General features: G+C 31.6%; 1 protein-coding gene across 1 annotated transcript in view; it reads left to right on the forward strand.

The window, feature by feature from the left end:
- The window catches only part of LOC117103643 (sialoadhesin-like), a 42,837-nt gene that overhangs the window by 17,268 nt on the left and 12,704 nt on the right, over positions 1-12,865 (forward strand). The window contains exons 3-7 of the mRNA XM_033244226.1: positions 1,996-2,256; positions 2,349-2,609; positions 3,130-3,360; positions 3,835-3,947; positions 4,524-4,777. Coding sequence (XP_033100117.1) covers positions 1,996-2,256; positions 2,349-2,609; positions 3,130-3,360; positions 3,835-3,947; positions 4,524-4,777 — 1,120 coding nt within the window. The remainder of the gene's footprint in view (positions 1-1,995; positions 2,257-2,348; positions 2,610-3,129; positions 3,361-3,834; positions 3,948-4,523; positions 4,778-12,865) is intronic.

Below are 12,865 nucleotides of genomic sequence, written 5' to 3' on the forward strand. Positions count from 1 at the left end.
CGCCTCGCCCCTAGGACAATTTCACCTCCCCTAGGACAATTTTCTCCGGACTTTTGACCACCACCACCTCCCCTTTTAAATCTCATATAATTTCAATTATAAATTTTAATATTTATAATACATTTTAATTTTTTTATTTTATCTAAATTTATTTTATATAATTTTAAAATATTCTTACTTCATTCATATTTTTACACACTTTCCTAAAATACAAAATTATTATTTTTCATTAGCATATTACTTTACTATAGGGTATTACGATCAAACTTATATTCCATGGTATTACATAGTCACTTATACCCCATTCAGACTAGCATCGCATTGCGATCGGTTGTAGCAATTGCGACACCCAATCGCACCCAATCGCAAGGTAAAATCGTGTCTGAAAGCTCACCAATAGCAGTCGATATGTAATCGATATCGCAATTGTTACCCGTTGCGATTGGGTGCTACAATCTTTATTACTCCCGATTACCACGGAATCTGATCGCAACGAATCACAACGAATTCCACAGGCACTGTTTGGCTGAGGTCAGGCAACATAGGCCTAGCCACCGGAGGCCAGGCCCTAGAATGTAAAGTTTGTGTTGGTCTGAATGCGTTCGTTGATTGCGATCGGGAGTAATCAGTTTTGAATTACTACCGATTACATCGCAACCGATCGCAAGAGAGTGTAGTCTGAATAGGGTATTAATCTTCCGCAGTCACCAATGTTAATAAAGATTTGTTGGTTTTCTATTTTTAAAATAAAAACCTCAATTGACATTTTACTTCAGCACCAATTTGTTTTTATTTTGTTTCTCTTCAGCTTCAGTTTTATAAAATGTGTTCTTATCAGTATGTATAATATTGACAGCTTAATGTCATTTTTCATACCATTGTTATGTTTGTATGATTATTAAAATCCATGTCTTCAATATCATATCATAATTGAATGATGATGATGTTAATAATAATAATAATAATAATAGTAATAGTAGTAGTAATAATAATAACAATATTAATAATAATAGCCTAATAATAATAATAATAATAATAATAATAATAATGTAATAACTATAAAGAGCATATGTAATAACATTGTTGTTTTACATGGATAATAACTTAATGATAGTAATGATTATAACCTTACTTATTCTGTATGGATAATAATTTAACTATAATAATGAGAATGATAAAAATGTAATATCTATAAAGAGCAAATGTAATGGCCTTGTTTATTCTGCATGGATAATATTTTTATAATTATAACAATAATTAGAATAATAAAAATTTAATAACTATAATGAGTAAATGTAATAACCTTTTTTATTCTATATGGATTGCATTATTATATAAATTGAAATAGATAATCAAAAGTATTCTAGTTTTATAAAAAAAAATAATTACATGTATGTAAAAATTATAGCTTGGTAAGATTTCACTTTCAGTACAGTAATTCACTTCTTATTTTGATATTTTGCTGCCTAAATTTGTATAAATATTTTCCATATAAATATTGTTGTACTTGTACAATTGATTTAATAAAGATATAGTAGAAAAGAATTATAAATCTGGATATATTCCTTGTATTTATATTCTTGTTTTATCTAACTCATAATGTATGGGGTCACTGATGATGGGGTATACAATATTTACACATTTATATATTTGTATGCTCCATGTCTATATTTTACAATATTATGTGTAATAGTTTAATATGTTGTTGACTTTTCTATGTGAAAACGGATTGCATAAAATGAAAAAAAATAATAATTTTAAGTTCAAAGAACATCTCATAGTTAAATATAAACATAAACATTATAGGTTTATTCTGAATTAATATTCAAAACAAATTAAAAAAAAAAATGTCTATTTAACTTACTTCAACCATAGAATCACACCAGAAATTCCAAATTTGAAGGCAAGAGGCGTCCTCTATGGAGAATGAGATGGGATCTCTGCATGATGACACTTTCTGGAATATTTTTATATCCGTCACTTAATTTTTTTCAGATTTATATGCGCCTGATATCAATTTACCTGAACACGCCGTAGAGGGTGATTTGTTGGATATCTTTTGCTCAATTGCTACTGCATATCCTGCTCCAATACTTATTCTTTATAAGGGTCGACAACCGATATATTCTACGACTGGCACTATTTTGAAACATACCATTAGCAATGCAACAAGAAAAGATACTGGTGAATATATCTGTCGTGCAAATAACGATGTTGGGAGCAAGGAGAGTGACACCAAGAGCCTAAATATTCATTGTGAGTTTGATTTTGTGTTTGCGTTAGTGAAAAATGTTCAATAGTTTATATTGTTCTGCTAAACGTAACCTGTCTTTTAAACTTTGTTACAGATATAGATTGCCAACTAAAAAGTAGTTTTAATAGTACAGTGGTAGAAGGAAAAACTCTGTCCATTTTCTGTCACGTAAATGCTAATCCGAATTCAAATTATACTATATACAAAAATAACAACCCAATCAAAAGTGGAATTGGAGATCTTATGGTATATTCCATCGACAATGTGAAACAAGAAGACGCTGGAAATTATCACTGTATGGTTACAAATTTTGCAGGGACTGTTACATGTGGAAAGAGAAGTATATTTGTTACATGTGCGTGATGATTAAAATATTTTAAGCCTATATAACAGTAGCAATTTAGTGGGGCCTAATTATAATATGGGTGCAGTTGGAAAGAATTAAATAATTCATACAATATATTGTTTAGTAGAATCTCCTGGAAACTTCCTTTTTACAAAAGAACTAGTCATGTCCAAAGTATCTTTATTACGTTTTGTGTATATGTTATTTGTATCAAATTATAAATGCGCTATGTTCATTCTAAATAATAAAAAAATTGTAAATTAATGATGATAATAAAAAAACAATAACAATAATAAGAACAATGAAATTATCATTAATAACAATAATATTAATAATGTTGATAAATAATCATAATGAAGATAATGATTAATAGCACGTAAAATAACGTATTAGAATAAGTATATTTTCTGCAACGAAAGCGTGATAACGTTGGTGATGATGAATATGGTAATGATGTTGTTTTAGTCCACTACACTATTTTAACCATAAAGAAATGAATAAATATTTATGATTATACATTCATATTTAGACGTGAGGATATTATCTTTTGCTTGGTTGGACGGTGTTGCTACATGTGTTGCTGAGGGTGATTCATGTCCCACTGTTACCATCAGTGTAAATGGGACGATTGTTTCAACTGGACATTCTCTGACTTCAACCGGGATTGAACCAGAGGCCTGCAAACCAATGGGAACCGTTATGTGTAATGCATCAAATGAAAAATCCATCGCCGAGCCACAGAGCCTAAAAAAGTGCACGGGTAAAGTATTCAAAATTACAATAGTTTAAAGTTAATCTGTATATTTTCATATTTTGATATATTAAAAAAAAACATTAAAATACAGAATTTAAAAAAAAAACTGAAATTGTTGATAGTGTTACATTTACAGGTATATAATGTTTATTATATAGGCTGCAGTGATAATGTTAGTATGTACGGACATCATTTTATAATGTCAGGTCTATTCTCGCTCAAATTTTACAATTTCATTAAAAAAATAGGGCTACTGTACTGAAAATATACGCCAAATTAAATTAACAGTTTAACAATGAAATTATTGCAGAACTCCATATAAAAAAATTGGGAGAGGAAGGTTTACTGTTAATTTATATTTTTTTTAAATCGGACTAAGACTTAGAATTTAAATACAGTTCTCTTTTTGCTGGCTCATATTTTTTAATGTAATTTTTGATGGTGTTCAAAGATGATAAAATAATAGTTTAATTTACACAGTTCATTCAGGTACTACACGACGGTCACCAGATATTCTAGTTCATCAACTCACTGCAGGGAGTGTTGGATTCTTTGTCGGTTGTACCTTACTAATATTTGTATTTTGTATTGTGGTAAGTACAGTAGCTTTCCAAACACACAATGCTACTCAGATAACATCACATGTGTTTTGTCACCTCAAGGCCACACATTTTCAACCAATACATTTGAAAATTAAGTAAGGTGCCTGAAAATGACGGGCGAATAGGGGTGGGGGTGACTAAATCAGTGTGACTAGTTTATTAGTATTTTCTAATACTTTGAACATTGCGTAATAAGATGATGTAGCTTTCAGAAATGTTATAATTAAGTTTCTAAGTTAAGGAAGGCAAGAACTAAAGGGAAATAGAAAAGTAAACAGGAAAGGAATAAAAGAAAGATGGCCGAAAAGACGAAAAATATAGCAAAAGGAAGTGAAAGAAAGGAAAGACAAAGAGGGGGAGGCCAGGGGAGAGGAGAGGTGAGAAGACAAGACATATGAAAAGTAATGTGAGGAGCAGGATAATACTCAGGAAAGGAGGGAGGAAAGGAAGATAAAATGAAAATAAATATTTTGCATTATTTTATTAGTATCATAACATACATTTACATTAATTACCTTGACAAATAGGGCTATTGATAAACCTAAACCCATTTATTTCTTTATTCAGAGAAAATTATCATCTTCAAAAGCGGTAAATAATAATGGTACTGAACACCAATGTCAACCACATCAATCAATTTACCAGTCTCTCATTAAAAACGATGGCAAGGAAATGGTAAAGGAGTTAGGTGGCAGGGAATTAAGAACACAAGTCACAAAAGAAGGTTCTTATCTAGACCTAATTCAGTCTACCTCACGTCATATTCGCTATAATTCTAATGATAACAAGGACATCGAATTGAAAGATATTTCAGAAACAACGTATGAGCATATTAATTAGAAATGTCAATTTTATCTTATACTGTATATTATATTAATGAAATAGTCATTTACATTCATGACGCCATTGTATTTAATATGACCGTGGCATAATACCTTATTGTCTTTATATCCAATCACTATGTTCGATTGCAATAAAGTATAAATTGAATTTTGAATTATTTTAATAGATCCCTAAGTCATGTACTGTAGATGAGTATTAAACTGGTATTAAAGATATTCCTAAATTTATTCCATGTTGGCGTTGCGGATGGACGACACCATCGAAGTCGTCGTCAACATTGTCTGTGTCTTTCGTTATGACACCTTTCATTTTCAAAAGTACTCTACTGGCATATATCCGTGCTCAGCACGGTGTTGAATGAGTGGGAAAAAGTGGCAATGTATATTATAGTTGAATATTTCTTTCTGCCAGTGCACCATTATTATGGAACCAGCTCCCAATATCTATTAAGGAGGCAACGTTATTATTATTATTATTTATTATTATTTATTTTTATTATTATCATTATTATTATATTTATTATTATTTTTATTTTTATTATTATTATTTTTATTATTACAAAAGACTGAACGATACATTATACCGCATTGGCTAACTTTGCAATTCCTACCTTAGTCAAACTAATGAATAATTCCATGTTTGATTATAATGTACTGTACTGCAATTGCCATATATTTTTGTCAATTTCTTTTATGGTTTTATATTTATATAGCGCCTTCCACGAACCAATAAGCCTATTGTATTGTTACATTTTTTTCCTAACTTGTTTTTGTTGTAATTAATTTTAATTGTAATATTTTAAAAAATTAATTGTAATATTTTAAAAATTCAATGACAATTGTACATAGGTTTAATTGGTTGCTTGTAATAGATTTAGTGTTAATTTTATTCAAACTTTATAACTGCTGTATATGAGACTTATTAAATTTGAATTTTCTTGTAATATTAATTGATTAAATATTTCTCTTCCATTTGTATTGCAAATTCAGTGAGTGTTTTAATACAAATAAATGAAACGAAACAGATATGTGTACAACTAAATCTATCCACATAAAGATTTAATCAATGATTCAGTAGACAACACATACAGTATATTATTATTAGACTAACATTTTTATTTGGGATACAGTAAAGCACGGACTATTGGAAATTTTAATTACCAACAATACAGCGAGAAATTTGTGTTTTTAATTCGAAAGTGGTACCCCAAACCCACTGAAACTAAATAATGCATAAAAGCTATTATATTGTAAGGCGAGAATTTTTTTAAACCTTGTTTTGCAAGCTTATTTTTTATTTATTTATTTTTTTTTAGATCCCCAAGAGGGCGGAACAAAATAAAAATAAAATTTTGTTTTCTTATTTAGCAAAGTGGGTGGGATGATTAAATGCTCTAAATTTATATAATTAGGAAGAAATTTTAACTTCATTTTTTCAAAAAAATTTCCATTTTTTTCGTGGTGGCAGGTGCCCTAATTGGTAAAAAATAAAATTATATTTTTATTCGAAATCATAATTATTGGTGCAGCGGGATCGCTAAACAAGGTTAAAAAAGTCTGACCTAGACAGTGCACAATTTTAATTGGCTTATATACCGTACAATACTATAAATGAGGTTCTCTCATTGGCAAAAATATTGTGTTGCACAAGCACAGTAACATTTGGAAATCATGGTGGTAGGTTGGCATTTTTTCCTTCATTTTGCTACAATCCTTTAAAAACTAAAGCTGGAAAAGTGGTATTTGAAATATTAGCCAAGTATTTTGTGCTCCTTGGTAAACACAGGGTTGTAGCTGTAGAAAACTAAGTGTGGGTGATAGACATTTTAAGAGTGGGTGGGTGATACCACTGGTAAACTCTAATAATAGTAAATTTCAAGGGTGGAAAAGTTGGTTAATAAGGGTGGGTGGAGGGACATTAGCCAAATTAGCTTTAGACTGGGTGGAAAACTTCAAGGCTGGGTGGCCCCTGCCCACCTCCGCCCACCATAACTACATACCCGTAAACAACAATTTGTTTATGGGGATCTACCTCTAGATAATCAAGAGTCAGCCAGGTTTCCTAATGCTTCCCCCCACCCCAGGAAAGCTGAATACCGGGCAGGTTTCAGCTTTGAGACAATGAGCAATCTGGCATTTAATGCTTTATATATAAAGTGATACAAATGGGCAAATAGTGTTCAAATTTATTGTGATGCAATACCTTATCTTAACGAGAGAGCAAACTGCTCAATAGCTAGCTGATTAAAATTTGATGACACATGTTTAAGCTTGTGTCTGCTCAAACACAGCCTGCAGCCATGGAATCCAACATCAGCATTGATCCCTGATGAGGCTATAAATATAATTATCCACGAGCACATACAATGATGTTTAATCCTTGTCTCCTTAAATTGATAGCATGGTATGGGACTAAAATCATCAACATTTAAGAAAATATGAGACTTAACCAAGTACATCAAGAAAAAATAAATTAAACAAGATAGGTTTCAATTTCATATTTATATTTCTTGACTTTCCTTTCTTTTCTTTTACATTCTGATTCTTAACCTGTTTAATTTTCATTTTCTTTCCTTTTCCGTATTATTTGCTTTTCCTTTTCATTCTTTTATCTTACTAATCTTTTCATTTTCACTTTTTTTCTTTTACATTTTTCTAATGATAATAGCCCTATAGATGACCTGCCTTATTTAAGTATACAGATCACAAATTTCAAAAATATTACAAAGAGTAATGATGGACACTAAAATATTTTAGATCCTAGATGAACAAACTTTTAAAGACTGTAAATATTATTATGCAAGAGCACAAGCAATGGCATTGTACGATGTTGTAACAAACTCTTATAATACCTTACTTATTTTATTATACAATAAAATCTTTAAAGATTTAATACAAGAGTTCAATTGCTTGCAAGTGCATTTTATAGAAAAAAAAATCTAACCTTTAGGATACTACAAATCAAATCCCTTAACACTATCTTTAATAATGTCTTGTTATTAAATAACCATGTTTTGGATTTAATTTAAACTTTAAACGAGCATATGTTGTCCCTGGTCACCATCACCTTGGTTCTGAAATATAATTTTAGAATAATATTTCAAAATAAAATTCAAGTAAAATGAATGTGATTGCAATAAATAATTAAATGTTTTAAGTTGCATATTAGCTCACTTTTGTATATGGCTAGAAAAAACAAATTGTATTTATACTTTGAAATTCTATTTATAGAAAGAAATAGATGTGAATCAAAGTCTTCACTGTATGTGAAGAAAATGAAGACTTATTGACATGATGCATTATATATACTTACTTATGATAAGACTGATTATCTTATAGATATTTATACGTTATTTATTATGTTGCAATAAAAATTAATGAATATCTAGTGTTGACAAATTATTTCACCTTTTTCTGGTTTCTCGCATTTCCAAATTTTTTCTTCCTATAAACAATAATTAAAAAAAATACTTTTTAATATATCATCATTAATATCAGAATATTATAAATTTACTTTGATTTGCATTGTTTACAAAAATTGTAAATACGCATTTACACATATATATCCCAGATAGTGTAGAGGGCTTTAAACTCAATACACAGTATATTAGTTTTCAAATACTGTATGTCCCTTTACGGGCATTTACACAGGCAAAAATGGGAAATTAAAATGCGGGAGTTACTTAAAAATATACATACTAAAACATTCCTAATGTTATCAAATAAATGTCCAGAAGTTTTCTGACCCGTTTGTAGTACACTAAAGTACAAAAATCTATATTTTAGTGCAGCAAATTTTTAGTGATTCGGAGAAGAAGCCTAGCTCATTAAAATCTATGTGATCTTGGATTTGCTCTAATGTAGCTATGTTGGTTACAACACGCGCTCACCAATTTGGCATGAACCCATTTTTAATTGATCACTTAGAGCAGGTCAATTAAAACACAGAGAAATAAACCCGATTACAATAAATTATCAAAAGAGAATATAGTTCTTACACAATTAAGAACTCATTGCTTCAAAATTTAGTTACAATGTTGTTCCACAGAGCAGGTGGTGGCAGCGAGTGGTGAGTGGAATTTTCCCATCTGACAGCCCTGGACCCCATCATCCGACAAGGTTGTTGGATCAAAAATTTAAAAAATTATAAATTGCCTATCCCCACAATTTATTTGATTGCCAATCCTTAATACTCTGCTCTAAAAGCTCAATTTGGGCCATGCTAAACCATAAAAAATCCCCCCCCACCCCCACAATTCCTGAATACTACCAGGGATTTATTATTTGGGGGCCTGGGACATGTCAGACCTCCTGTCCACAAAATTCTGGAGCCACCACTGGTTCAACAGTTATTTATTTTCTTGTCTTACAACAATGTGATAAACATTTTACTAATTTTTAGCTTTATACACTGTGATGTGGCAAATCATCTTCTTCTTTAAATATTATCAATCCTATTGCCGAAATATCGACAGTGAGTAAACTTACTTGGGGTTTGCAAAGACATTTAACATATTCAGAGGGGGGTCTGTGGATACAAAAACTTTTAGAACTACTGGTCTATATGTTAGAAAAACAAGAGCATCAATGATGCAATAGCCCACTTGACAATAGCTGGCAATGTTTAAGTGCTGTCGGTGGGTGGAGGTTGTGTGGAGTGTTGTTATGTGTATTGAGCATAAAGAAAAACATTTAAAGTTAGAGTTAGTTGTATGCATCATCATAGACCTTTTTTGTTATGTTCACTTAACAGTTAGGAAAGGTGCGATGTCGTGTACAGTGATATTAAAGGAAATATGGTTGTTGTAAGGTTTGTTGTGTACGTAACTTTTTGAAATATTTTGTACTGTAATTATGAAGATATTTTGTGTAGAGGTTTATAATATAAGTAGAGAGTTTGGTGAGTGAATGGAATTTGTTGAATAGAAGTATTTCATTGTGAAGAAATATATTTTTCCAAAGGCGCATTATAATTACGTATATCATTTGTCTTTCTTTGTTAGTTAAACATGCAGCTTTGTTTGAGAAAGGCTAAATAACTGCTTGGCTGATGTCAGATATTGATGTATGTATATGTATATATATATATATATATGTATATATGTATATGTGTATATTTTCCATTTCCTGCTTATATCCTATTTCTCTATTTGTTTAGAAGCCATCCCCTCACAGTCAGCATATCGTGGGAACAGCCATTATCTGCTTTCTCATTCCTTATTGTTTATCTATACTCAGCATTAAAGGGGAAGTGCGGGGATGAGACAAGTGGCCATATATTGCTTATTTAACCTTTCCTGAGTTCGGGAAAAATACTTACAAAATTCAAAACGTTGAGATGTAACAATAATTAGAGAAACAAAACATGATGTGATGAGACGGGAAAATCAGGTGAAAATGAGGCTGATCACTTTTTTCAGTAGCTTGGTAGCATTTTCTAACCAACTCATTAATATTCAAGTTTCTACTACTAGCCTAGAATTGTCATGCCATGGCGACTTTGTCACATTAATTAATTTTTTTTCATAATAGGCCAGGCCCCTAGTAGGCCTACTAATAATACTATAAGGCCTAGTTTTATAGGCCTGGTCCTATGAAAAACTGTCTAAGCCTAAATGTCTAAAAACTGCACTGTCTTAAAATAAAGGTGATGTGCTATAACACTACAGTATATCATCAGAGCCAACACCAATTCCCAGGGGCGGATTTAGGGGGGGGGGCCGGCCCGGCCCCGGCCCCCCCTTTTGGGAGGTAAAAAAAGAAAAAAAAAAAGAAAAGAAAGAGAGAAAAAGGAAAAAATGATGGCCAAGAATGCCTCAAATGTCATGTTCGGGCGTCTAGAACACAAAAATTTCGCGGGGGCATGCCCCCGGACCCCCTACGACAGTTTTGTCTCAATCGGCCTAACTTTCGGCCCCCCCCTTTTGGACATTTCTGGATCCGCCCCTGATTCCTGTAACAATAAGATTATTATTGATATAATGTAGGCCTTGAAGCTAGGCTACACAACAATAACGCCCCATTAAATAATAACATGGTTAATATGTTACTCCAAATCTAACTTTCAGCTGTTGTTGAAATGTGGAATTCAAATAAAATATATAACAGTATATATATTTTTTTGTAGGACAAGATATGTGATATGCCGAAACATAACACTCTGGCCACATACGTATTTGTCAGTCGCCATGATGAGACAAACATACAACATTTGCCATGAGTACAACCACCCAACATTGGCATCTACGAAAGAAGGTGGTACAAAGCATACAAGCACCCAAGACGTTAGCAAGAAACACTCTGGTTGTTTGCTGAAACTTGTAATGAAAGCTACACACAATACAATTAATACTGTACCAGTATTACTGTACCTGTTTCATTTGCAAAATATCTTTATTATTAAATAATAGTGTAGTTTTATATAGCGCACAAGTCCATCTAATGTAAGATGCTCAGGGCGCTTGAAATGTGGACTAGGAACTCGATCAATGACTTTCTTTGCCCCTAAGGGTCCCTTCGTGTCTGTGCTACCCGGTAACCCGGTACAAGCAACTATCGTCGTCCACCACCAAAATGGTATAATCCNNNAATCCCATTCAATAGTAATCCTTTTGAAGCAAATATGTGACCCAGATTTAGAAAACAAATTGTGAGGATTAATTTTGAAATATGTAATGTGTGAAGTTGATAGTACAGTATGAAAATGTGGCTCAATATACAGTATACAGGAACAACTATTTTAATGTATGGCTTTGTACAGTCTTGTGTAAAGTTATTCTATGAAACTGCTTATTTTCTAATGCCTGGACTTGCCTATGTCATATCCAAAATGCCATTGAGAAATTGTTCGACCCTTACAAAATTTGACTTGCACTTACGGTAATGGAAAACACAACAATTCGGCATGTATTATTAGTCGTCTTAGGCAAGTTTAATTGCACTGCTCTATTTATCATGTCTGATTGTCTTGTATTATTTACCATAGCCAAAATTTCTTCTTAAATGATGATATTCAACATCCATATTTTTGGTGCTTCACTTACTTATTGTTGTACATACAGTAAATTCAAGACTACTGGTGTTACTAAATAAATATTTTGAAACAATTTATCATCCTTGTACATGTCAAATAATTTATTACAAGTGTATTTTCTCACAGTTAATATGAATTGTTTTACTGTACACAGAATAAAGTAACATTCAAGCAGTCAGGTATTACAATATATATCACTGCATTTTAAACACTATTTATTATCAAATATATGGATTTATAGTTACTGTAGTTTATACCAATGTAAAGAATAGGGAAGAACAAGTTACATTTATATACTGTATTAGCTTAAAATTTTAAAATAAGAGACGAGAGTGGGGAAGATACAAAAAACATTGTACTGTACTTGACAACAGAATGTTCTTGAAATCAACTTTGCTGGCTTATCTGCATCAATAACAATTACAATTACAGACTAGGTCTGGAAGGTTACACACAATTGACTGGTCCAGATATACAAAAGCACTAGGCCTATGCTGACAAAATGTCCTTTCATAAGTGATGAGATTGTCAAAAAAACAGAGCACAGTTGTCACATGAATTGTCAAGAATGAATCTATTACATAAGATTTGTTGCATTAATGAGGATGAACTTATCAGGTATCTTCCATAACAATTTATAGATAGTTCTTCCAACACAAAGTTTATTTCATCATCTTCTATAGCATCAAAAAACCCAGGGCAGTCTTCAAAGCTTCTGGGAACTTGTCCCTAATCGCCCACACAGTGCAAGATGGGATATCTAGATGTGTATAAGAGACAGACAGTATCCTTCTGTCAGATTTCTTTAGCCTGTTAAACACCTACCAAATGAAAGCCATCGATATCCAACATGTCGGTATTTCCTGTAAGAAGAGAAGTACAATAAAAGGTTTGAACAGACAACAAAAATCAGACTGACACTTCTTACACCATTCAAAAACAATTAGTATTGATATTACAATATCTTTATAAGGAATTAATCATTCTGGCACTAATCATCAATGATAATTTTTGTTGAAAATACATATTAACCA

The sequence above is a fragment of the Anneissia japonica genome, unplaced genomic scaffold, assembly GCF_011630105.1.
Source record: "Anneissia japonica isolate Jap-2015-1 unplaced genomic scaffold, ASM1163010v1 scaffold1547_len296510_cov162, whole genome shotgun sequence".
In the NCBI taxonomy this organism is placed as follows: Eukaryota; Metazoa; Echinodermata; class Crinoidea; order Comatulida; family Comatulidae; genus Anneissia; species Anneissia japonica.